The sequence below is a fragment of the Callorhinchus milii genome, unplaced genomic scaffold (genome assembly GCF_018977255.1).
Source record: "Callorhinchus milii isolate IMCB2004 unplaced genomic scaffold, IMCB_Cmil_1.0 Scaffold2, whole genome shotgun sequence".
Taxonomy (NCBI): domain Eukaryota; kingdom Metazoa; phylum Chordata; class Chondrichthyes; order Chimaeriformes; family Callorhinchidae; genus Callorhinchus; species Callorhinchus milii.
Window position 1 is genome coordinate 80,619,299 of NW_024704743.1, and position 27,988 is coordinate 80,647,286.

The 27,988-nt window shown below is 38.4% G+C and overlaps 1 protein-coding gene across 1 annotated transcript in view; it reads right to left on the reverse strand.

Annotated features, from left to right (window-relative positions):
* Positions 1 to 6,805: 6,805 nt before the first annotated feature.
* Positions 6,806 to 27,988, reverse strand: part of nsmce2 (NSE2 (MMS21) homolog, SMC5-SMC6 complex SUMO ligase) — a gene marked incomplete at its 5' end in the record, with an annotated part of 76,479 nt that continues 55,296 nt past the window's right edge. Inside the window, 3 exon segments of the mRNA XM_007903457.2 lie at positions 6,806 to 7,756; positions 11,233 to 11,339; positions 12,916 to 13,016. Of these exon segments, the coding sequence (XP_007901648.1) occupies positions 7,648 to 7,756; positions 11,233 to 11,339; positions 12,916 to 13,016 (317 nt within the window).

Genomic DNA, 27,988 nt, shown 5'->3' on the forward strand with positions numbered 1-27,988 from the left:
CTTGGCTGCCAAGTTTGCTTACAAAAACACTCATGACAGTAGTTTTGCCATGAAAAGGTACTTTCTTTAAAGTATGAAAATTAGTTATTTTCATCAATTCCCAAAATTTTAAACTGAGCACTACTTCATCAGAAACAGGAAAGTTACTGTGAGAGGAAGCTTGATTCAGTTTCACTTTTCCTTAACCACATTGCTCTGCATTCATTGTGAAGATTCTCCATATTATAATAATTTAACAACAATTATAATCCTTGCATTTAATATTCTGCCTTTTCACATTGTAGAGTCCTCTCAAAGCACTTCACAGGATAGAGTGTAAAGTGTAGTGACTGTGTATTAATGTAGACAAATCTGCCAAATAATTTGCATACAGCATTGTCCCACAAACAGTTGAAGTGGATGACTAATTAATCTCAAGGATTGTTGGCCAGAACAACAGGAGAAAGTTCCTCCTCGTTTTAAATAGTGCCATGGGATCTTTAACATCCAGCTGAACAGGTAGACAATTTAACGTATCATCCAAAGGACAATATCTCCGACAATGCAAGGCGTCCCCAGCAGTGCATTGGAGTATCAGTCGAGGCTGTGAGTTCCAAGTTCTTGTACCAACAAGCTTCAGACTCAGAGACAAGAGTGCTACAGACTGAGTCAGGCTGAAACTAATTTACAGCATTTCTAATTATAGCAAAATTCACAAGGTAGAGTGGATACATACTTACTTTTGGCATAAACCCAGTTACTAAATTCTCTAAAAGGATTTCATATTTTCTATTTGGGATTAACCTGAATAAAAATTGCATTTGAAACAATTATAGCATTAATGTATCTTGTATAAGTAATTGCGTTATGATAAAGTATTAACATACCAGGCCAGCAAGGTCAAAGCACCCTTTAAGAATTACAGCAACCAGAAAGCAACTCTGCTTCATTACCTAAAATGGTTATATGAGGCAACAGTAACATTTTAAAAAATACTATCAGAAAGTATTTGTGGACCTTTTCCCAATAGCTGATTTGATAAATGCACTGCTTGGTAAGTAATTAAGCCATACCAGGACAGCTCTGTGCTGAATTTCTCATTGTTAACGGCTGGCATTTTTGCTGCTGATCACAATTCAGTGACCCACATGGAATCCAGCGAAATTCCATGTGTACGAATCTCAGTTGAGTGCAATGATAAAACAAGGCTGTGACACCTGCTAATTTAACAGCCTGCTGAAGCTCATGGCTTACCTCACCAATGATGAATGGATACAGGAGGTATGCTTCCTTCAGATACGGGCCTTCAGCCTCTCTGTCCCCGCCCTCTGGAACTCCATCCGACAGTCCCTCCGCCATGCTCCCTCCCTTGCCTCCTTGAAGACCTGTCTCAAGACCCTCCTCTTTGACTGTACCTTCAGTCACTCTCCTACCCCTATCCTCCCTGCTCTCCATCCCTCCTGATCCCAACCACCAGCTCGGGTGCAGATTCCTGACAATCCAGTGCCTTGGGACGTCCTCCTGATGTGAAAGGCGCTATACAAATTTAATTTGTTGTTGTTGCCTCTGTTTGAGGAACCATACCATCAAATGTTCTTTCCACGCCAATTTATTTTCTTCTTGAATTTACCTACCACCACCTCTCTTGAAGCCATTCCATTCCTCTTTCCTGCTGGAGTATGGTTCCATATGTGTCATGACATGGTCTTTTGGTAAGCCAGGACTCTGATAAGATGTGGAAACCGATATACAAATGTAACAATTTGCATTGATACAGTGTCCATCATTTGGTTACCATCTTAAAGCTCTATGCAAAGAATATTTTGTATGCTAAGTAGGGACGGGAAAAGGGGGAGGTGAGTAAAGGCATGGCTTAGGAGGTTTCAAGGTGGGATATAGGGGGAAAGATGGGTGGAGGAGGGTAGAAGGAGGTAGTTCGAGAGGTAGTCCACTTGACATGAAGAGGGCGGTGGATAATATAATAATAATCCTTGCATTTGATATAGCCCCTTATCACGTCTTCGAGACATCTCAAAGCGCTTCACAGAATATACTGTAAAGTAAGTTGGCTGTATATTTTGTGGGTGAAATGTGGCAGCCGATTGTGCACAGCAGTGTCCCACAAACAGTCATGGATTGAGTGAACATTAAGTCTGAGTTAGTTGAGGCCAGTGGACCTGAGTAGAAGATCAGAGCTAAGGCAGTACTAGGGTGTGGAGGAATTTGTGGGGATTTATAGCCCTAAGGTATGCAGGTGTTGCAAGTGTGCATGGCACTTATGCATGGAAATTTCCTTGTGTCTGGAATGAAATACTTTCTCCCTGTAGGGACACACCAAGGGTGAAAGTTTGGGCAGGTTTCCTTACTCCACATGTCTAATAATAATCTCTCCAAAAAACAAAACAATAATAAATTGATCATTTTCAATCCACGACTGTTTGTAGGACACTGCTGTGCGCAATTGGCTGCCGCGTTTTGCCCACAAATATACAGTCAATTCACTTTACAGTATATTCTGTGAAGCGCTTTGAGACATCGAGAAGATGTGAAAGCGCTATATCAAATGCAAGGATTATTATATTTACCAAATTCCTGACAGTATTAGACTTATGTTGGCAAGACTTGAGGACACCAGAGTATGCATCGGAGTACTATTGGGAATTTTACCAGTTAAAACATACAGATTGCCATTGAGAGCACTGTCTAGCAAGCTTCCTGTTGCTTGTCGAATTAAGAACACCCTATTCATCAGTGCTTTGCCTTGAAGGATTAACAGGAACTGAATGGGAAGAATCCCTGTCCCAAATGACCAGTCTATCCCTCCAAGTCCCGCCAATGAACCAAGATGGCTTGTATGTAATCAGCAGTTTCTTGGAGTACTGTGCCTCTCTTCTCTTACCTCGCCATGTACCAATCAAATTGATATCAAACACTGAATAAATGAAGGTGTGTTCACGAAGCCAGACCCCAGATAGTGCTTGTTCTCCAGATGCTGTCATCTCAAGCCTCAGAATTTCCTCATCAGATATTTAACGGACTTTGTGTGTCAGGTTGGCTCAGTTCATAGTACACTTATCTCTGTGTCAGAAGGTTGTGGGTTGAAGCTGCTCGGTGGGACTTTGAATTCAAATATAGTCTAAGCTGACATTAAAGTGCAGTCTTTGGGGCTGGGGGAGTGCTACATTGATGAAGGTATCAATGCTTTGTATGAGTTGTTAAACTGAGATCCCATTTGGTTGTTCAGGTGGACATTAAAGATCCCAGGGCACTATTCAAAAAAAGTAGGGAATTTCTTCTGGTGTCCTGACCAACAACTCTAAATTGTTCATTCACTTCATAGCTGTTGGAGGATATTGCTGTACGCAAATTGACCTTGGTGTTCACCTACAGAATACAGTTACTACACTTTAAAATGTATCCTGTGAAGCACTTTAATGTGAAGGGCGCTATGCCAATTACAATAATGATTATTTTTATCTGCCATATGGCATGTTCCAATTGTCAAGCCTTAGCAGTGAACGTTGGCATGCTGTTCAAACAGCCAAGCCTGTACCTTTAAGTTCTTATGTGGCATCCATGTTTGAGCACTTTCCATCAGGGATCTCTTGATTCCTATTCAGCCCTCCTCCCCCAGCTGAGGTCTGATTTCATCAAACACCACTTTGTCTGTATGACTTAATACTACCGGATGTGCTTATTTTAATCCACTTGGCCATCAAGTTACTATTTTTAATTTCAAAAAACGGCTAAGCAGAAAAAAAGAGAAAGCAAAAAAAAATTCTAAGCAGATTTAATTGTTAGAAATGCCAGGAACTTTGCCACAGCAGCTGGTTGGTGTAAACTTGCACTGTTGCAGGTAATCCATTTATAGTGTTGTAACATGTTCCCTGTTGCTATTGTTTTTCTTTTTATAAAACATTGCATAAAAGATTTTCAGGCTCACTTGGTCCAAAATGAGACACCATTACATTTGATGCAAGTGGGGCTGGTAGCAAACTAAAACCCATAGTTAAAGCAATCAGAATGAGTTTGATGATCAAGTGTTGTGAACCAATTGGAATTAAAATTAAGTCAGACAAGTGCCATTCAGATATCGCACACTGTTGAGTTATGTAAGAATGATTCCAGTTTTTACATACTGTAACCAGCTTTCAGTTTAAGATCATTCGTTTTCACACTGCACAGATGAAAATAGAACTAAGGTCATTTTGAAAAATAATATTTTTAAATGGCATCTCAGCAGGGCAGTCGCTGACATCCTGAGAAACAGAAATATAGGACATGAGGTTTGAGCCAGCATTCACTGCTCAGCAAGTTTCCGCGGTCTGAACTGTTTGGGGCTGTGCAAAGTAAAACTGCAGAGAGAGAGGAAGGAGTGACCCAAGAGACTCACAGATACCCTCCACCACCTAGTTAGGAATCTCTATTAGTAACATAGATAACTTAGTAACTATGTTACTGACAGATGTAACATCTGCCCTCTAAGTCAATAATAAGTGGAATTTTATAGAAAGGAAAATACTCTATTCCCTTCTCCCTCATGTACTTGATCTAAATCCCCAGCATGGTATGATAAGTCTTTATTCTTTGTTGGTTGCAAGGACCATAAATTAAATACGTTTGAACAGTCTTAATATGATACACCTACAAATGCAATCACTCCACTTCACAGTAAATACTATTTTGTTGGCGTCTTGGTGACATGATAAGGTGCTCAATCGAATGCAATAATTCTTGTGGGGTACAAGCTCACTACACAAACGGCCCATAATTTGTTTCAAGTTTCAGACTTCATGAGAAACCACTGAACGGCCAGCGTGGGATGTGCTAAATGTCACATCGTGCAATTTGGTCCTTTTTCTAAATTTGGGACTGAGTCATTAATTGAACAGAGTAGAGGTAGCTTTATTCTGATCTAATCTGTCACGGGAGTACTTAATGCTGAGACAGCGTGTTCAAAATGCGTGTTCAATTTTTCAACATTAACGTATCTGTTTTGCACAATCACAGAATATCAAAATAAGATTCTAAAAATCCTCAGTGATCAATACTAGAGTGCATTGTGTTGTGACACGCACTTACAGTTGCTACGGTAAGGCAAGGTTTCCTGGACTACTGTAGGAAAGGTACTGTGCCCTTTCAGCATATAAATCTTGCAGTGCCTCCTATGAAGCCAATTCAAGAGCAACAGTGACTGAGACTTTGAACAAATCACTTGCCCTCCTGTACATATTGGCACAGGAGAACTTAAAGTGCTGGAGATTTAATTTAATGGGGTTGAGTTGAAGTTATCAACCCGAGAATATGAAAGCCATCTATTTTGTTCCTCGATCCATGTGACCAAGACAAAGCCTGGGTCGGGAATTTTGACTATGCCACTCTAAACTGGATGATGTGAATCATTCAACAGCAGCTTAAGGTTAAATCCCTTCTGAATTTTCTTCCCCACAGCAGAGATCATGAATTCAGTTGCATGATCAAATCTACATCCTGCAAACACCACAGCATGGTATCATCCACCTACAGACTCAACCTTTATTCTTTGTGAATGACACATAAAGGATGCAAAGAAAAATGTGCAATGTTTTAATACAGTAGAGGTCGATAGTTGTTTTCTTTCATAGGTCCAAAGAACTGACAGCATCAAACATATTCAAGAATAGCAGTAATGCTTGTTCATCTCAATATAAATAGAAACACTCACCTCAAAGAGATTACAGAATGTCAACTTTTATTTCAAGCAAAATTCCCCAATGATAAATATATATATTAAGTCTTGTTGTTTCCTGTATTGACAATTGTTGGATATATCAACTTACAGCTTCCTGCTCTAAACTGACAAGTCTAATAAAGACTTCAGGGTATATGTGATTAAGTGTGCAGCCTACTATGTAATCTGAGTTAATTTATGATGCATTACAATATGTTAAATCAGGAGTTTTCAGTAAAATTTTGATATTTAGTAGGTAAGTGGGCAAATCTGGTCTTTAGACTTCACATTTCTGTATTTGATTTACATTTAAATACTTTTAAAATATATTCTGTATATTCAAGATAATAAGAATCCTTGCATTTGATACAGCGCCTTATTACATCTTTGAGGCGTCTCAAAGCACTTCACAGAATATACTGTAAAGTGAATGAACTGTATATTTTGTGGGTGAAATGCAGCAGTCAATTGCACACAGAAGTATCCCACAAACAGTCGTGCATTGAGTGACCAATTTATTATTTTTTTTAAAAAAGAAAATATTATCCCTGGACTAACGATCTGCCAATCGACTAACAATAGGGTTCCTACTTACTGCTAGGTAAACAGAGGCATGTGGAGTAAGGAAACTTGCCCAACTTTTCGCCCTGCCGGGAATCAAACCCATGTCTCTTGTTTGTAAGGCTGCAAGTTGCCATGTGGAGTCCTGTAGCTCAGTGGTTAGAGCACTCGCTTTGCAAGCGAGAGACCTGAGTTCAATTCCAGACAGGGCGAAACCTTGGGCAAGTTTCCTTACTCCACACAGAGCCTAATAATAATCCCTCCAAAATCAGAAATAATAAATTGGTCATTTTCAATCTACGACTGTTTGTGGGACATTGCTGTGCGCAATTGGCTGCCGCGTTCGCCCACAAATATACAGTCAATTCACTTTACAGTGTGTTCTGTGAAGCGCTTTGGGACGTCCTCCCGACGTGAAAAGCGCTATATCAAATGCAAGGATTATTATTATTAAAACAAAGAGAAATATGTTTGGCTTCAATTTACAAATGGGAAACAATAACTTTAGCTAATAGGAGTACTGGCATGCTAAAAAAATTAGAGCAAGAGAGCCTCAAATATTTTCCCTACTTTTATTACTGAGCAAAAATATGAGTGTCAATAAGTGCCATGAATTGGAAGAACATATACAATGTTTTGACAGCAAACTCTTGAACGTCTCATAATAACACCCACTCACTTAATATCCCACATAGCTGCTTCTGATTCCTATATGCTTCAACATAACTAATGTCAATAGCAACTTGCATCAAGTACAATATGTTAAGATGCTACCCTATGATTCCTTACAGATAAATCAATAAGCAAACCAATAAACCAAGCAATTTTTATTTTAGATTCAAGCTGCAAGAGAGAAGACAACTTGAACTGAAAATTGCAAACAGTAATGTTGAGAAATCATGCAGAAAAACATCTTATAAAATAGTACTTTCAAAATGTTAAAGCATTATCCACATTGTAGGCAAATCCTAATTTTAAATCTTGACATTTTAATGATAACTTCACTTAACAGAGTTGTTCACAGTTCAATAGTTTGGTAATAACTGTAAACAACAAATACAAAAAACATTTAACTCAATTTCCTCAATTGAACACAAACTAGACTTTCAGATGAAATAAACCTATAACGTATTTAGATTTGAACAAACTAAACTTCAGGCACTTTGGTTTGTGCTGCTATTGTCAATCTCCAATTAAAACGAGTCACGTAAGAAGTTATGTGACTTTCAGTAACCTAAACACAAGTAAATCAAATGAAACAGAAAATGTAGTCAAAATATAGAATAATTATCAGAAGTTAAAATGGAACTCGTCCCTCTCTACAAGAATGGCTTGATAGAGAATTACAATTGAGATGTTCTGGTCGTTGAAAGTGTCAACACAAATCTGTGTGACAATCACAGATTGTGCTGTTTTTTCTGATTTTCAATAGATCTCTTCAGAGTTGTGTCAACTGAAAGGTCAGACTGTTTAACATCTCCATTATCACATCCAATGACTGGGCACCTATTACAGAAACAAAGTGAATTGATTTAAAAAAAATACTAAATGTGTTTCTAGCCTTTGAAACAATAGTTTTGCAAGAATGGATATTGTTCCCAAGTAGTCATTGGGCCGTTTCTTAATCTTCAAACAAATTCCAAGACTACATTATCTTCATGTATCAAGACAGTGATATATTTTCTATTGCCTGTTGTTTTCTATTACATTTGATTTTAGCAGCTTAGAGCTACTTTCTGCACTGTTAGTTGTGATAGGGTGATTGTCACAATTTTATTGCTCAATTTTAGCTGATGGAATGCACTTATGAAAAATTCTGAAATTAATGTGTTAAATATCTCAAATTATATGTGCAAATTATATTTTTGAGACATATTATCAATCTCATATGATGGGAGCTGGTTGTGACTAGCTTGACTAGCTATTGTTTCGATTCGGAAAGAGGATCAGAAGGAGACTGAGCGAATTGGATGTGCCATGATATAATTGGACGTGCCAAAAATATCTGGATACATTCGGATAATTGAATTGGACTTGCCATAATAGAAATGGACGTGCTGAAATACCTGGACACTTTTGGATGATCGAACTGAGAAATGTACAACAATATTTGGGTACCTTTTGAAGAGCCATTAAAAGGACACATTAAAATGGACATTAAATTGGACATTGCTCCTCTATTTCTATTTTTGTACAACATTTATGTCAGTCATTACTTTACCACAGGGTCACAAATATAAATTAAGCCTTACATTTAATGTCATTTCCCTTCTTAAGATACTACTTACTTTCAGATACCTCACAAATCGACTTTGCACAAGCCCATATAGCATGCACTGATTTCCGCGTGTAATAATAAAAACAGCTCAATGAAAACCAACAAGATTTTCTCAACCTCATATTTTAGAAGAAATATCAATAATCTTTTAGTTGTTTTTTTTGGTCCAATTAAAATTCTTTAACATGATAGATAATTTACTGAAACTCTTCTACAATTCCAGAGTATATAAAGTGAAGTAAAAAAAACTTCACAGAAGGTGTTTACCCAATTATTAAATAAGAATTTGCAATGCTACACTTCAAGATACCTTTTCTATCATTCAAAACATAAACCTATATTTTTGTCTCTTTGGATTTCTCTCCTGCACTTCACTTTGCAGTAAAATAAATCATCCTCTCATCCGGACATTTCACAATACACATCAGCTGAAACTAGGTCCTCCCAATAATTGATGAACATGACTGTGGGAATAGTGTTTGACATACTCTGAGAAACAATACGTTTGCTGAATCTCTCAGATGTGCAGGATCAAGGGATCTCAGCTACCGTAGAAGATGGGAAAGGAATGTTAGCACAGCCTGAGGAAATGACTTGTTTACTGTAACGTCAAATAAGTGCACTTGAGGAACTTCTCCCATCAACCAAATGTGCATTGACCACCTACCTGTCTTTTCTGTCTTATTTAAGGAACAGTGGAGATAAAGAAAAATGAAAACTGTCACAGTAATGATAGCAAGTATATAACTGCTGTGTTAGTTTGAGTTCTTATTTTAGGTTAAAGACACTCGATGACAGTATATTTGAAAGAAATAAAGCATCAATTAATTTTATTGGGTGTTAAATTTAGGTCAATGGTGATACATTAACAGCTCACAAGTAAGACATATAATTCAAGGGCACTATGGGCAAAAGGAAGAAACAAGTCTTTTGGATGAAAGATGGAATGTGAGTAATGCAGCCAGTGTTGCAATATTCTATTTATTCCATGGACAATTCATTTTAACTTTAAACATGTCTGGGAATTGGACTCCTCTGGCTTCAGTATACATTCCAGGATGCTTGATGGTGGAATAGGGAGGTTAATCAGATTGTGGTTTCCTGTTCCAAGTATAAAATTGCTGGAATGTTCATAAAAACAAGGAGTAGTAAGTTTGAAAATAGCCAGTATGCGTCACTAACAATCAGTTTATAACAAATGCGGTAATACTTAACCGCTAAAAGTGTAGGAATGTGCGGGATTAAAATTCATTAAACGGCATTTTTCTTTCTAGCCTGGGATCCAAATATGCAAATATGCGAGAAAACTGCCCCACAAGCGACAAGATTTTTGTAGCATAATATGAACGGTGTCATATCTGAGTGCTCAGCAAATAAAAAGGGCTTATCAAACTCTAGTGGGTACCTAGAGTTTTTACCACGTAGGAGGACTTTTTGACATCAGTCTACCTATAAGTACTTAAATCAGATCCTATCTCTCACATCGGCTCCACTTTGTCTCAAATGGTTTCTTCTCCAGTCCTGCACCATCTCGTGCGGTGTTCCTCAGGTTCTCTCCTCGTCAACCTGTTCATGCTCCCTCTTAGTGATATCATCCAGACATGGATGGTCAACTTCCACTTGTACACAGATGACCCCCAACTCTATCTCTCTGCCTCCACTCTCGACTCCAGGACCACTGCTGTCCTGACAGACTGTCTGTCAGATATCAAGTCCTGGATGAGAACCAACTTTCTACAGTTGAACATCACCGAGCCCGAGGCTCTCTTGATTGGCTCGCGCCAGCGCTTCCTTACCCCAGGCACTGGCAACATCAGCATCCATGGTTGCACACTCCACCTCACCAAGCCAGTCAGGAACCTGGGTGTCTTGTTCGACCCTCAACTATCCTTTCTCCCCCACATCGGTTCCATGACCCGCTCTGCCTTCCCCCACCTCCGCAACATTGCCTGACTCCACCACTGCCTCACCCCATCCCACATTCCCTTTTCCTCGCTCCCTCCCTTGCCTCCTTCAAGGCCCTCCTCTTCAATCATGTCTTCGGCCACCCTCCTACCCTCTCTGCCCCCACACCCCCCCACTCGAGTCCTAATCACTGTTCAGTGCCATGGGTGTCCTCCCAATGTGAAAGGCGCTTTACAAATGTAATTTTGTATTGTAGTGTATTAATTAAATAGATTTGTTGACCACTCAGGAGTGAGATGATTTAAACCCTTGTAAATAAGGAAAGGAGTTGCCCATTAAAACTTTCAAAGACTGGAAGGAAGTCAGGAATGAAAGAAACTGCTAATTGTGTTTAGAAAATGTTTGTACAACAAGCTTCTGTTACAATTAATGCAGATATCTACCTCACCTGATTTATTTATCTGATTTCAGACAATGCAGCAGCAGTAGTTGTGCTATAGTTCACTTCAGCAAATCTGTTACAGTAGCACTTTAGTCAAGCGGTCTTTTGTCCTGATAGCAATCGCTACTGGAAGTGCGCTAAGTCTCTTATTGGGCAAAGCACAAGGATGAAGATAAAAAACCCTACCATTGAATATCCTGTTGATATTTTTGAGAATCAAACATGAATGATGGCAACTTGGGCCAGGAATGGAAGGGTGACCCACACTTGTGGAACCGTACCCCAGTAAAGGAGTCTGTGTAGCAAGGTGAGAGAAATTCAAGAAAATTAACAAGCAAAACATTGTTAAAAATTTACCGGGCTTTCTTCTTTTGTCTGCGTTTGTTCTGGATTATTTTTATTATGGCTTCCTCTTCATAGTTGTGACCACAAATTTTATTTTTCACGGGACGTTCCATTTCCTTCTGCAAAAGCACAAACAACAACAACAACAAATTACACTTTTATAGCCCCTGCAAAGACGTCCAGGGGCGCTGGACCCAATCTGGGGTCAGAAGGGGAGGAGGGTAGGGGGGTGAGGGTCGGAGGGTGGCTGAAGGCACGGTTGAAGAGGAAGGTCTTCAGATGGGACTTGAAGGAGAGGGGTTGAAGCTGAGGGATTGCGGGATAGAGTTCCAGAGTGTGAGGGCAGATATGTTGAATGCCCGACCACAAATGGTGGGGCGGGAAGTGTGGGGGACTTGAAGCAGGCCAGTGTCTGCCAAATGGAGGGAGCGGACAGGCTAATATGGGTTATGAGGTCAGAGAGGTGGGGGGAGCAAGACCGCGGAGGGCTTTGAAGATGAGAACAAAGGTTTTTCTCCCTTCTACTTTTTCACTTTATTTAATGAACCACAAAGCATTTTGTGGTCAATCAGTCAGGTAAACGTGCTGTTTGCAGGTCGCTGCCAATAGCATTCTAGCTACAGTATCTTAATAAGATGTGAGCAAGAAAATTACGACCAAAACAAAAAAAAGGGAGATTACAAGAGGTTGTTAAAATGACTGCTGAAACCAAGCAGCATTGAAAACAAGACAAATGGCTTCTTTCTGTTCTATGAACATCCTATGCTATGAAATAATCTGACATCAGTCCTGTAGCTCAGTGGTTAGAGCACTCGCCTTGCAAGTGAGACACCTGGGTTCAATTCCAGAAGGGTGAAACCTTGGGCAAGTTTCCTTACTTCACAACCTAATAATAATCCCTCCAAAAAAAAATTATAAATTGGTCATTTTCAATCCATGACTGTTTGTGGGACATTGCTGTGCGCAATTGGCTGCTGCGTTTTGCCCACAAATATAGTCAATTCACTTTACAGCATATTCTGTGAAAAAGCATTTTAAGACATCTAGAAGACGTGAAAAGCCCTCTATCAAATGCAAGGATTATTATTATTATATTATTATCAAGTACAGTTTATACAGCATTTTCACTTCCATTGAAAAAATAGATATGAACCACCACCATTTTAACTTGTGAAATGCAAGTTTCACCCACCCCCCCACCCACACACACCCAGATCCAAAACAATAACATTATTGGCAATGGAGGTAACATACATGAAAGATTTTCAATCAAAGAGTGTGCATTCCCTCCAGTCACTTTTGATCTAAATTCAAAGGGCTGAAAAGCAGCTTTCTGTGCATTAAAGTCAATGAATGTTTTGAATCTGTAATTCAACTGTTTTGCTTTGCTGCATTAATAATCCTTACATTTGGCATAGCATATTTCACGCCGGGAGGACGTCTCAAAGCACTCCACAAGATTTAACGTTAAGTGCCGTAACTGTATTTTGTAGGCAAACGAAGCAGCCAATTTGCCCACATTAAAATTCTGCAAACAACCATGAAGTGAATAAACTTTCAATTTTAGGATGTCACCATAACAAAGCTGTAGCAAATACGTATTTTGAAATGAGTTAAAATAAATTCATAGGTGTTTGATTGCTGACTGCAAGCAGTAAATGTACTTGAACAAATAGTTCTCAGAATGTGCTGTACCTGTGTAATGGGGCATGTGAAATTCCTCTGGGTCTGGGTGACTGCAATGTCTTCATCAACTTCCGTGGTGGAGGTGCTCTCATTCTGCCATTCACCACTAACTGAAAAGTCCAGAGAAATAGCATGAGAAACCTAATATTATTATTTATTTTGTGGCCATCTTAACTATTTTACTGATTCAAGATCTTTCATTCAAACAAACACTCCCGAAAAGAACATATTTTGAGTTAATCGGTTCCATTGTTATGGAATTTGAAACCACACAAAAAAAATCTCTTAGGGTTTTCTTCATTCTTTCAATTAAGGGCATTCTTCATACAATGAATGATCTGATTTCAACACCAGTAGTAAAATAATTTGGTTTCTACGAAAAGGGACCGTCTTGCTTTCAGAAAATTTCTGTATTACACATAATTATATAAATTGTATAGCAAGTTGTGCAACAAGCCATTCAGTTCAATAGTGCATGTCCGAGTTCAAACTCCTAATCATTCTGCCACACCTGTTATATTGCTGAAACACCACTGGGAGAACCTTCTCTGCCCCAACATAGCTCTCAGAATCCTGCACTGTACAAGATTTTGTTTTAAATCAGCCTCATTCCTAACATCATCTATCCACTCTGGAAGGCTTTTTGGTAGTGGGCAAGAGGGAGCTTGCTGCATAGTGGGTGCCAACAGTTTAAGAATGATGACTACCATCACATCAGTAGACACACCTGTTTTAAAAGTTATTTTTGTCCATGGCCTGACTGGCAAGTAGAAGCCACCTAGGTCTGGGTACAGAACCTGACCTTATAGTTGAGAACATCTATTCTATGAGGAAGTGAGATCAGATAGGTGCTGGCTGCTCAATTCCACATGATGAGTTGTCTGCAGTCTTTGAGATGAACCAGGCAATTGTTCAGTACCACAAATTATTTGTAGATTAATTTCTGTGCATCCACATGTCCAGAAGAGTTCCTGACCTCACTCAGTGTGGATATTCCATTTAGTAGATTGGATGGATGAACAATTAACACACAGCAAGCAAGATGTGACAAATTGGATGAAGACTATCTTCCAACAAAACAAGCAGCAATTGCCAATAAGTAGTGCTTTCTGGTAGAAAGAACTGGCCTAAGTCCTGCTTTTGCATGTTTATGCACTAGATTACTGCAACACTGTTCAAATGGCAATAATTTAATCGCTACCAGAGGCAAATGTACTGTTCAAAATTTGAGTCTGCTGATGTGCCAAGTGGACTCAGCTATCATTCACTAGTCTTACGTCTATGAAGCCTGCAAGTGAGCTCCCCAATTAAACAGGGCCTATTGATGACAAACTAGCCCTCTGGATCATTGGCAAAACCTTAAAGGACAGACTAGAGGCAATGATTCTTCCCATTGAGCTCGTTATTCCCACAAACTAAAGTCCCAACTATAGATGTCCCTCATTGGACAAGCAGCAGGAAGCTTGCCAGAAGGGTTATTTAATGGTAAGTTATACAAAACTACATTTGTAAAGTGCCTTTGATGTGCTTTAATGCACAAAAGGCGTGTGAAAAAGGCAGTTGGCAAAAGAATGTATGAGATGGGAGGGGGGTGGTGAGAGTATTGGCAGGGAGGGTGGGAACAAGGATGAGGGAGAAGAAGTTGGCCCCTGGGGTCAGGGTCTGCCGGGGCTTGCAGTGATAGTGGGGAATGGGGCAGCCAGTGTGGCTACTGCTTGACAGCCAACACTGAGTGCCACGGTGAGAGGCTGGAGTAGAGGGAGACTGTGGGACAGTTAAGATAGTGAGGAGGACAGAGAGAGAGGAGGACAATGCGGGAGAATTGCAGGGAAGGGAGCATTTTGGGGGAATAGCAGCTCGGGTTGGGGCCAGCAGCCAAGATGCGCATGCCAAGACTTGAGGCAAGCGGTTAGTGGGGCATGGTCAGCCCACAGTCATGGAGACTGCAGGGGTTAGAGGTGGTAGAGAGTGGGTAGGGCACTCATTGTGTTATCCACCAGGTTGCCCAACCTGGAATATAACACCGAGCAGCCAGGCAATTTGATTTTACTCAGTTAAACTCCAGCAGTGCCTTAACACTCTCTGGGTCCTTAAGCCTGGGCTTTTTTCAACCTGTGTCTAATACCTTTTTTAGGCAAGCAGTTTGCATTCCTCCAGGGAGAGAGCGCACATTCCATTCCAGATCAATGAGGAAATTTCCATGGGGAGGTTGCACACATACGTAGAAGCACATATGATCAGCCTGGTTTTAATTCTCTTAAGCATGGTGGTAGGTTTCTTCTTGTGTCAGACAATCCAGCTGACTGCAAAAACAGTAAGTACTTTAAAATTGGGGTGAGGGAGGTAATTGGTCATTGCCAATCTGAACCAACCCACATCATCAGAGAGAATGGCAATGACATGCTTGCTGAATTTGCCCACTATTATCTCTGGTCTTATTTCTTCTGTCACTGAAATTGTTTGTATGTATACAGTGTTGCATATGCACATTAAAAAAAATTATACTTGTGGAGCTGACCCATAGCAAAAATATAAACAGCAGCTTCCACTCAACCACCCACATTGATTTGAATTGTGTACCAAGATAACAAGAGCACATGGTAAACTACAGACAAATACAGTTCTAACTACTGTATCACTTTTGTTTACATCAATTATGTAGTCTGTTTCAGAACTCATTTGGGGAAGTGCCTGTAGCGTGGAATCCTGTAGCTCAGTGGTTAGAGCACTCACCATGCAAGCAAGAGACCTGGGTTCTATTCCCGGCAGGGCGAAATTGGAGAGTGTGCAGAAATTAAATGGGTCTTTTAAAGCAACCTTCAGATGAACAGGGTACCCATTAGAAAATATGCATCAGCATTTTAATCCACGTACTCCCTCCAGGTTAATTCTTGGAATTTGGCCTCTTCGTGCAAAAGTTTAACACTTTTTTTAAATGTTTAGTTTACCTATCAATTGAGTGATCTATACTTTCATACTTAGATCAAAACTAAAAGATCATATTGTAAAATGTGATAAATTATGTTTGGCTCACATGCAAATAGCAACAACTGCAACTTGCAGTCATATAGCTCCCTTCACATCGGGCAGCATTCTGGAACACTTAACAGTGGCTTGATGTTGAATCAGGGGAGGTAACCGTAGGCAAAGTCAAGGAGGAAGGCCTTCAGGGAGAAGGCAAGATGGATGATTTAAGGATGAGACTTCCATAATTTGGGCTGAAAGCACAGCCTCCGATGGTGCAATGGAGGGGATGAGGGACAAGCAGGAGGCCGGAGCCAGCCAAGCAGAGGTAGTGGTGTGGGGAGTAAGCATTTCAGAGAGGTAGGAAGATGTCAGGGCATGAAGCAATTTGTGAAGGAGTTTGAGAATCTTGAAGTTGATCTGTTCTGTAATAGGGATCCAGCAGAGCCTGGCAAGGATTGGGATGTTGGGGGTACAGAGTTTGTTTGGGCAAGTATTCAGGCAGTTTTGAATTAGTTGGATATTTTGGACAGTTGAGCTAGGAAGACAAGTGAGAAGGGATTGGAATAATCAAGGCGGGAGTTGACGAAAGTGTGGATGAGGGTTTCGGCTGTGCTGGGTGTGAGGTACAAATAATTAACAATAACATTATTTCTAAACTTTCATTTAAAAGCATTCATATTAAGCTTAAAACCCTTTAACCAGTAATTAATGACTGTCATTATCTTGTTGCAACTATTTTGTATTTTTTCCCCAATGCATGTCTCCTTCATGTCCATTTAATGTAGGATTTAACCAAGGATTTGTTGGCAGAATGGAAATGTTATTGGATGATTAAGACAAATTTAATAAAATCCACATCTTACAGGTTTGCATGTTAAGATTCTGTTGTACAAATGTTGGAAAAAGAGTAGGTTGAGTGGAGTAAAATCTGAACAATTTAGTTTTTTAAATATAACTGAAACTATGCCCAGAGAAGCAGTTTCTCTCATTTAGGTTCATACAGAGTTTAAAAAATATACATTTAATTGAAGACTTTATCGTAGTGTACAGAACATCAAGAGATGCCAAATCCAGACTAGTGTAATATGTTTATAATAGAATGCAATTTATTAATATCAACTTTCAATTTAAACAAATAGTGAAATCCTGTTATAAAGCCTCCATGGGCGCTGACTGGTACTTAGGATTCGTAAGATCCGAACCAGTACTATTGCCCCATTATAGTGCTGGTTAGGATTTTATGGATTTGGTATTTCAAAATGAATGCAGGCATAAGACAGTAGATGTTTTTCTGTCATCTGAGATCATTTAATCTGTTAATTGAAACTCAATTAAACAATGACTCATAGAATCAACTTCCACTTGACAAACCAAGAGTGTGCTGAGAATGCATTGCTGTGCGTCCTATTCTGGAAATGAACCAGCACCTTTGTTAGTTTGTGGTGAAATGTGTCTATAAATGTGTCTATAAATTGGGAAACAGCAAATTTAATTTGGATCACTACATAAGTAGCCTATTGAATGAAAATCCCATAGTAACACGCAGTATTTTAGCTCATAGGACACATATCAACACCTACAAACTTCCTGATAGAAATGAATACTTGAAGCTAGCAAAGTGGGTTGATTTCCTTTACGTCTGCATGAAGTACACTGCTGCTTCCACCCACTAATTCGCTATTATCTGGAGCTCATTCATTGATATTGCTTCATTAATTCTGCATCCAAACCACCTCAGTAAAAATAATATTCCTGTAATGAGTTTCCTTCCACCCCCACCAAAAATGAGGATACAAAGACATAAATCTTTCATGTTTTACTTTAGCCGTAAGTGTACAACTGCTTTGGATATTGTTTTTGCAATTTTATTACCACATACCATTACTGTTCATAAAAAAAACAATTTTTGAGACTTATTAGACATTGTAACGGTAACATGACCTTTTGGTCACTCTGTACATTGGTTTGGACACTAGAATGAAAGAAATTAAGTATAATTACTAGCGGTGATGACATTTTTAATTTTCTAAAAAAAGTAACAAGATTTTGTGTACGGATGCATTATAAACCAAGTTACAATAAATTAGAGGAGCCCCAGAGAATTGCGTCAATCTCGTCAATAGGGTGTTATACTCACAATATGGTGCCAAAATATGTTAGTGCAGTCAGAATTTCAGCATTCATACGTGACTCTGTGTGCAGTCATGTAAAATGGCAAGAAGTTTGTGACCGGCACAGATTGTGTACCAAATGACTGAAAATCAAAAACATCACCAAGCAACAGACTGGGAAAAGTTTGTGCAAGGTTGGACAGGGGGAGGGAGAATTACTTTTAACTTGTTGGGGAAAAGATGCAGTTTCTTGCATCTAACAGCTATATGGCGGCAGAAATTGAGGGCTCTGAAACAGATCTACTAGAACTGTAGAGAGGGAGTCCTATTATTAGGATAATGTTGGGTACTGGACAATGAGTTTCCTGAAACATAAAATGGACTAAACCTATTAATACATACAATACATGAAATGAAGACTGTGATAGCACAATGCTAATCCAATCACAAAACAGTGAGGTTTAAGATCCCCAAATCAGAAGGTAAAATTTTCACATCATGAAATGGCAAGATGTAATGCAACTCAAAGCATCGTCTGAGAAGTCAATTATATAAAAGCAGGACCTTTTAGATTCTACTTTCAGGTTTACTCATGTAACAAGTTCAAGATAAATAAACAAAAACACCTTTAGAACCGCTTACAGATAAGATCGAGTCTGAACACTTCAGCAAATTCACCGGCTCACAAGCCACATTTAAGCTTTGCATTTGTGCACAGAATTTCCTGACTGACATTTCTCCAGAAACCATTTGTGCAAAAATACTGAGTTGCTGTATTAGCTTCACAAGAATTAAATTAAAATCCTAGTTGTAGGCTTCAGGCTCAATCCTGAAAAAGTAAAATGGTGAACCTACTGACACATACAATGTATAAAGCTAAGTTTATGGTAGCACTGAATTACTGTTTTTACAAAAATAAATTGATGCCAATGGTTAGGAGAGAAAACTATCTAAGGATACTGAGCCAGATTTTTAAATTAATATAGGTAAATCAATAGCCATTTACTCAAGTTCCCTTGGCATATACAGCCACAGCATTTGAGACCATCTGACCGTATGTCAATTCTGTTCTCTTGGATAGCCAGACAATCATGCTGGGTAACTATAAAGTTCTGCTTTTGAATCCCTGTGGGTCCACTCAACCCTACAGCCTATTGAGGATAATTGAATGAATTCAAGGTGTAAAACTCAAAGCTCCGTGTGGAGAGCTACGACAGCCAAATCAATGTGATCTGGAGCTACAGACCTAACAACAACATTGCAAGCCAAACCCCGTCACAGCCAGCCAAATATTGAGTTGTATGATTAATCATCTCCCTTCACCATCTCCTCCCTCCCCCCCCCACAAAATATTTTCTCCAAGGACATCATTATTCACTATTTAATTTTTCTTTTTAAAAATAGCAGAAAGGAAGAGGGTCTTAACTACAGTTAATAATAATTACTAGATGTTTTAAAAGGGTATCCGATAATGAGACTTAACAATTTGGATAAATAGTTACTGAAACCATAAATGATAGATTACCTATTTCACTGTGAATTTGCTTTTCTAGGAGTTAGAGTGCAGTCCTGCTCTACAAATGTATTCTTTAGTAAAACATTGTAATCTAGGCTATACTGAAAGATGCATTGTAGAAATTTGACAAAGCATTTGAACAGCATCAGACAACATATTGGTTTGTATGCTTCCTGTTGCACAACACCTTTTTCAGATTTGAGTTCACTTGATGAATAAAACAAAGTAAACTCAACAAATATATCAAGTAGATTTAGAATAAATATTAAATTGTAATGCAAATTCACAGCAGGTAGAACTCGCTTCTGTTGAAAATGCTTCTGGATTGACACAATCTTTTGGTTCTTTCATGAGCCACAAAATGATTGAGTCATTTCACACAAAAATGCTAAAAAAAACAATTTAGCGCTTTTTTTTGCAGTTGAACGATCTTTCAAGTTCATCGCCAAAAGTTTAGCACAACATTAACCCACAAAGATGGTATTTCCCTTCCTCAGTCTAACAGGACTGGGAAAACTAAAGTGATTTTAGTATATTTGAAAAATCAAATGAATCGACAGCTATCTCTATGTATTGTGAGCTTTAGAGTGTGCAAAATCATGTTTATAGCATATACACAACAACATCTATATATATTATGGATAGAGGTGAAATTTGGATGGTTTATAACTGCTCAGTGTGTTAATTTTCATCAAATGATAGCTAATTGAGTTCACACGCAAGCTGTATAGCGCTCTTGTCAGGTAGAGAACTGCGTACAACTCTGGGCATAAACGGACTACCCAGGTATAAGAGGCAGTACAGAGGAGAGAAATGAGGATGATTCCCAGTATTTGAGGAATGAGCAATGTTTAGACGATCTGGGTCTCTTCAGACTCCAACTCATTAAAAGTCCACTGCCTCATTAGGGTTAGGATATATAAACACAAGTTATTGTTGTCTCAGAGAGGACCTGATAGAGATATACAAGCATTTAATGGGATTGAGTAGGCTAAGAATAATATTTGTGGATACACCTAGATAGCACAATGATCGTAGGTTTACATTTCAAAGGGAAATTTCAAGTCAGGCACAAGGAAGTATTTTGTTTACGAAGAATTAATGAGTGGAACAATCCTTTACCAGGAAGCATGACTGAGGTCAACATGCTGGACTCATTTACAAAACATCTTGATGCTGTGATGGGAAGATGGTAGGGTGGACATTCTGAAAGGTTGAGATGAGATAGCCTTCTTCATCCAAACTAATCTTGTGATCACCAGCACTAATTATCACAAGGACAGAATTTTAAATTGTTTTGTGTTTAACACTAAAATGCTGCTTGGTCACAGGCTCCAGAGTTCTGGATAGTCTAGAGCTTCTTTAAGGAAGAGCTGGAGAGTCTGGTGAGCAAAGTGTTGGCATAGATCCTAAGAACTGCCCACTAACCATGTTAAATGAGCTTTATCCCCCACCTCCTCACCCAACCATTCCACTGACCTTTGCTGTGTAAAACAATTAACACTTTATTCCCAAATTGCAAAGCAACCATATTAACTAATGTTATGAAAGTTTTCATCTTGTCCACGTACAATGTTAGCACGCTATGCACAGTCATAAGGTGATTCTTCCTTTCAGCAGTGAGCTGAATTATGAGGAGGTAGGCTCAGTAAAATTTGCATTCACTGAAACTCTGCAGCAGGAATGTAACTTTAAGAAAGTCTTGCACAGATTTTCTTTAATTGGTTTCAATATATAACTTGCCTGTTTGCCACCGTATTTCACTGTCACCTTTAGCCACTGATTTATAGTTTCTCAATTTATAAACAAGAAGTTCGTTCACAGTTCCTCTTTTTTATAAAACAGAACTCACAATTTCAAAGGAGGTGCGAGTTATCAAGTCATTTAAAAAGTGAAGCTCAAGCCAAAATCTTTCTACCAGGTGTTACTTATATTAAGCAAAAATCATCCACAGTTATTATTTTGAAGTTCAAATCATACAACTATATCTATCTTTAGCGGCACAGACTATTTAATTTACAACTACACAAATAAATGCCTCAGTGTCCAATAACGCAAATCCATAGAGATAAGATTTACCACCTTCACTCACGCAAGATATTGGAAGAATGGCATATATTTTGCTACAACTTCTAAAACTCAGTCTTTAAGATTAATTTCTCACAATGTCTGACTGATAAATAATGCAGTAGGCAGTTACTAACACTACCAGATTTTGCTTTTTGAAACAAAAACATCCTCCACTTTTATTTCAGGACAAAGGCTGATGAACCGTGGCCATTTTTGGTTTTGTTTCAAATGTATTCTGGAGTTGACACTGAGATAAAATCTTTCTGTCCTGTGGCATTCATCAGCCATCATTGAGGTGTGTCGATTTTCATCATTCATAAATTGGATTTCCATCTAGTTCTCCATTAATAAAGAACAGTGTTTTCAGCCATTCCATGATTTTTTTTAGAAAAAATATTCAATGTTTTTCCCTTCCTCTATTAGCCAGCAGTGTGCGATTATACCTGAGGAACATTAGATGTTTTTCACTAATTTCACCGTAGTTTTCCCCAGTGAAAGTCGATTGGTAAAAAAAATTATTTTCACCCATATTAAATCTTTAAAATCTAAGTTTGCCATTTTTTCAGCATCAATTATTGTGCTCGAACAACCCGGCTGCAGTGTTTGTCCCCGAATAAACTAAAACTTGGGGTCTGGTATCGTGAATGCATCACCAGCATTTGAGCCTATTTGCAGGATTGTCAAGTTGCCAGGCAAATTTCCCGATATGGGAGGTAAGTAAGTAGATGATCCAAACTAAGTCTTGATTTTCATCCAATTTATCCTTTTTTGGATGTTCAATTGACAATAAAATTAATCCCGGAAGAAAAGCAAAAAATACTTGGATTTTATTGTGTAAATTAAAAGAAAAACACTTTAAAGATCCTTAAATCACTTAGACGGCAATGTGACTAAGTTACAATATAATTTACATTTATAAAGGGCTTTTCACATTGTCTCAAAGGACATCTCAAAGGATTTGAAGTTACTGCTAATATTACTCCTAGCTTACCATGTAGAAGTAGTCCTTAAGAGACTCTGTGAAATAATAATTGCATTTGATATATATTTGACTGAGATAATGGCATAATTTCTCAATATGCTCCACAAATGCAACAACCACAACTTGCATTTATATAGCATCCTCCAGACCGGGCAGCGTCCCAAATGCAGCAGCCAATGCTTGGAAACTGAAGTCAATGCTGCTTTCCTGTGATAAGGGCGAATAACCATTCAATGCAGATATCAGGGGAATGGTGATACCTGTATTTCATTTTAAAAAAGGAAGGCATTTTATGTTTTCCTTTCTGTTTATCACTGGGGAAAAAAGCTGTAAAGATCAATTACTCATCCATTGAAAGCAGTCTGCAGTATCCAGTTGCAGGGATGCAATAAACGAGTTCAATTCAGGTTTTCTGCTATTGTTTCTGAGGCAAAGATTTTTTTCATTTCTGAACTCAAGTGTTAAAGTCTTAAAGCCTAATAGAGGTAATTACAGATATGACCAACATGTTCAAATGTAGTGCACACAAGGAAATATACTGCCTACTCCCTCCCCCTCTCTAAACAATCACTGTGAAATTACTCTGTCAGGCCCCTTGCAGCATAGGAAAAAATGATTCGGCAGCAAAAAGCTAATTTTGCTTCAGCTAATCAAGTTTGAATGTGCTGTGGTTGATGTAGGAAAACACACCAAGCATGTTGCTATTTAGACCACCCACAGAGATGAGCCAAAAGTCTGCTCTTTAATTCGTAATAGAATATATTAAAATCTAGTTTGCAAAGTAAAACTCTAAACACCAACTTTATGTGGAGTCCTGTAGCTCAGTGGTTAGAGCACTCGCCTTGCAAGCGAGACACCTGGGTTCAATTCCAGGCAGGGCGAAACCTTGGGCAAGTTTCCTTACTCCACACGCCTAATGATAATCCCTCCAAAAACAATAATAAATTGGTCATTTTCAATCCACGACTGTTTGTGGGACACTGCTGTGCGCAATTGGCTGCCGCGTTTTGCCCACAAAAAATATACAGTCAATTCACTTTACTGTCTATTCTGTGAAGCGCTTTGAGACGCCGAGAAGACGTGAAAAGTGCTATATCAAATGCAAGGATTATTATAAAACCTAAAGTTTATATTCAAAGATATATTTAATATGCTAGACTAAAGCAATTGTGTGAATTAGTGAAAGTTTAATATAGTTGAAACAAAGCCTAGCGCAAGACTATAATCCATTGTGGAAAAAAATACACAAAGGAGTATATTTTTAAAAAAAGTTAGTTGCATCTAATGTCAGTACCTCCCATATGTGAAACTAAAAAGAATGATGCAGGAGGTCATACAGTTCACCTTGAGTTACAGCCTTCCTGCAGACAGACCACCCAAAAGTGACAAACTATTGTGACATGTTTCTATTACGCTCAATGAAATTACAATGTAATTCAGAATGAGTGACTGCCTCATACAAAAATGACCATGTGTGGGCATTAGTGAGAATTGTACTGCTGAATATAAAACTAGCATCAACATCATGTTCCTGTTCAAATAGTATTTTATTGATTAGTCATAGTGCACTCGCAGCATTGCAAAATTGTGACATCACAAATAATTTGTTTCACTGTGGTCTGTCATCTTTAATTGTATGTTATGCCTTCACCCTCAACTTCAAAAATATGTAACTCAAACTGAGGATCTGCCCTGCTCAATTGTATGATATGACAAATATCTCCACAACTGAGCCTGACCAAATGACGTCCAAGTGAGGTCCTCATGAATCCTCATGAGTGAGATACAATCAGTCTCACAAACATTTATCATATTATTCATTGTTTTTTGTTCCAAGATACAATTTATGTATAATATTGAAGATTTGTGATGGAGGAAAATATATCCAATCAACATCAATTGCATCCAATCTGCATTTATGTAATGCCTTTTGTCTAAAAAAAGTTAACGGTTCTAAATCTCAATCCTCTGAGGTACTAGGAGTCTGTGGACCTTAGTGAGGAAGGAGTAAAGGTTTTACATAACCTTGAGTTGGAAAGCACTTAAGATTACAAAATCTTGTATAAGTTGAAACTTCTGTGGCCTGAAATTCAGCATTCAATGTGGCAATACAAAAATCCAATTAAGCTGTCAATGTTACTGCATGAAACGTTGACTAGAATTTCGGTCCTTCGGAAAGTGGAGATAATAAGACCAATGACGAGATCTTAGGGAAAGAACATCCTGACGCTTCAGATAAATAATAATACTCCTTGCATTTGATATAATAATGCCTTATCACGTCATTGAGATGTCTCAAAGCGTTTCACATAATATACTGTAAAGTGGATTGACTGTATATTGCGCACAGAAGTTTCCCACAGACAGTCGTGGGTTGAATTATTATTTTTTTAAAATTTTAGCAGTATATGGAAATATATTCTTAATGAGATAACTCAGCGAAATGTCTTTCCAGGAAGCCAGTGCCAACTGGAAAAAAATTCAAATTGTGGTCTGGCAGCAACAAGCCTCGGTGGCCATAGCAACTGGTGCCTAATAGCTACCCATAAGCTTTTTATGGTGTCAGTGTGACAAACAGCACACATGGACTCATCAGCTGACAAAAAACAGCAACTGAATACACTCATATTGGCTCTCAGCACCCATGAGCATCCATTACCATAGCAGCTGTGTTGTTGCTTGTTACTCTGTTCAAACGTAAATCACTCTACTGGACCCAAAGTCCAGCACTGGATTTACTTTACAAATTCAATAACAAAAATAGAACACAATGATTTACTGTGACTGTTGTTATTAAGGCAAATATGGCTCATCTGTATCAACATCCCACATATAGCAGCAATACGTTGATTCACCAATCAATTATTTTGGTGAATTTGGTTGAGGGAGGCAGTCAGGGCATAGGGAGCATTCCTTGCTCTTATTCAAAATAGTGCCATGAGATCTTCAACATCTATATGAACCAGCAGAGAATATAAACCTACAGAACTTGTGGTCACCGTTCTACGAGCATATATGCAAACCAGACAAAAATAATCGAAAAGCTGTTTGACAACAGGATTGCAGGGTATCAATACCTGGCAATGCACATCCAAAGGTGCAGACTCAGAAAGTGACACTAAATTTGTATAAGATACTGGTCTGACTCAACCTGGAGTGCTTTATGGCGGGTCGCTGTATTACAGTAAAGGCATCTGGGCATTTGAAGGGCGACTGGGAAGAGTAAGTAGATCAATATGTGAAATTAGACAACTAAATTATGAGAATAGGATTTGGAAGCTTGAGGAATTTCAACACTAAAGAGAAGTTTTGAAGGAGATCTTTCTGAAATATTCAAGATCCTAAAGGGCAGTAGTGAAACTGAACCCCAACCTGGTCAATAAATCGACAGTCTATGAAGGGAAGATGAGCAGATAGTTTAGATTTAATTACTTTACATAGTAAATGGTGAATATGTGGATAATATACATATTACTCCACACGCCTAATAATAATCCCTCCAAAAAACAAAACAACAATAAATTGGTCATTTTCAATCCATGATTGTTTGTGGGACACTGCTGTGCGCAATTGGCTGCCGCGTTTCGCCCACAAATATGCAGTCAATTCACTTTACAATATATACTGTGAAGCGCTTTGAGACATCTAGAAGACTTGAAAAGCGTTATATCAAATGCAAGGATTATTATTATTATTATAAATGTAGAGGAGGAAAAGATAGATCATGTCAGCGAGTTCAAGAGGAAATTCAAGTTACTAGTTCAAATTTTCAGAAGAGTACTTTATCTTTTTAATTAGAGGGCTGCCAGATAGGCCACAATAGTTTATTCTGGTACTGAACATTAATTGACAACAGCTAATAGCAAGAGCTCTGAATGATTTTCTACCCAGCTGAACTATATTCTCATAGACCAACTGTAGGAGTTGACAACAACTAACCGAGAACTGGAGATACTACCTGGGAATTTGCTAATCTTTGCACCTCAGTATCAGACCATGTAACATATTTACTGAGCCACAAGGAAAATGTTTGTTCACCGAATTAAATAAAATCCTATCCCTTCCTTATCTTCAAACTATTTAAATGTCTACATTTATGTTTTTTACACTCTTATAATCATAGAATTGCAGAAATTTACAACACAGAAGGAGGCCATTCGGCCCATTAAGACTTAATTGACCCTCAAAGCAAGCTGCCCATTCAAGCACACTGATACAAAATCAGTTCTTAAGCTGTCAATGATGTCTTGTGAGAGATGAATATAACTGATGCTGAGCAGCAACTTTTACAGAACATTACTGTACTTCCTTCTTGTGAACAAACTACATTATCTGTAACTTTTTGAGGCAATATACAAAGTTATGCTTTTGATTATCAAACATCACTTCTTGATCTGCAAGCTTTAGATAAAATATTTTAGTTACTCAAATTATTTTTAATTTAAAGGAAAAATTTCTAAATATTTTAAGGAAGACCTTTTACAGCACGAATCATCTTTGCTTAACAAGGATGTGTCGTGTAGGACTTTGAATTCAGTCTTGGAACAAAGAACTGCAGATCTTTCATACAGTCTCATAATTTCCATTATATTATCAACAGTTCCAACAGACATGATGAGCAAATGTGAGTTGCTTAGTTTTGAAAGTTCATTGCAACATATTGTTAGGGTATTACACTAATATCCTACTGACAAACCGTGTAATCTAATGCTAAGAAATCCCCTAACACAGCAAAGCAGTTTGACAATCATCGGATGGTGTATTTCTTAAATGTTAACAACATGGAGGGTTGTAATACTCTCACTGTGTAGTTACACAATCCTATTAATATTGTCGGGCTGCTCTTAAAATCGGTACCACTTCTGCAGCGCTAAAGGCGCAAAACAAAACAGCAATTCTCTGTGAGTTAACAACAGTAAATTAATTTTGAGTTTCAGTTTACATTATCATCTGCAACCCCCAATTAGGTTAGTTTTTTTTTAGAAATATCGGAAGTTGACATCACAACAGAATAGAACAACTGCCACTGAAAAAGGTTCCATAGTGAAATAAATGATCAGAGCCAGTTTACAAATTTGTGCATCAATTTGCTTCTCATGTAAAATCAAATTTCAATTTTTATCATACTGGGGTTGGAAAGATGCTCATGAGAAAACTGGCTGCATGAAACGGCAGAAAAAGTGACGTCTGCAGGGAACAACACGTATATCTTGCCGACCACGAGATCTCAGCCCCAAGGGGATTTCCTGCAGGTTGGGCACAATATGCATAGCAGTTTGAGTGTGGTGAGAACTCCCTACCCCCACAAAAATGGATTATGGATGAAGGTGGGTGGGGGGGTACTGGTCAAGTGCAGAGTGCATATATAAAAGTGCAAGCTTTTATATATACATAATGTGCAGCAAGTCTTTGGGGAGTTAGCTTCCCAAAACTGGG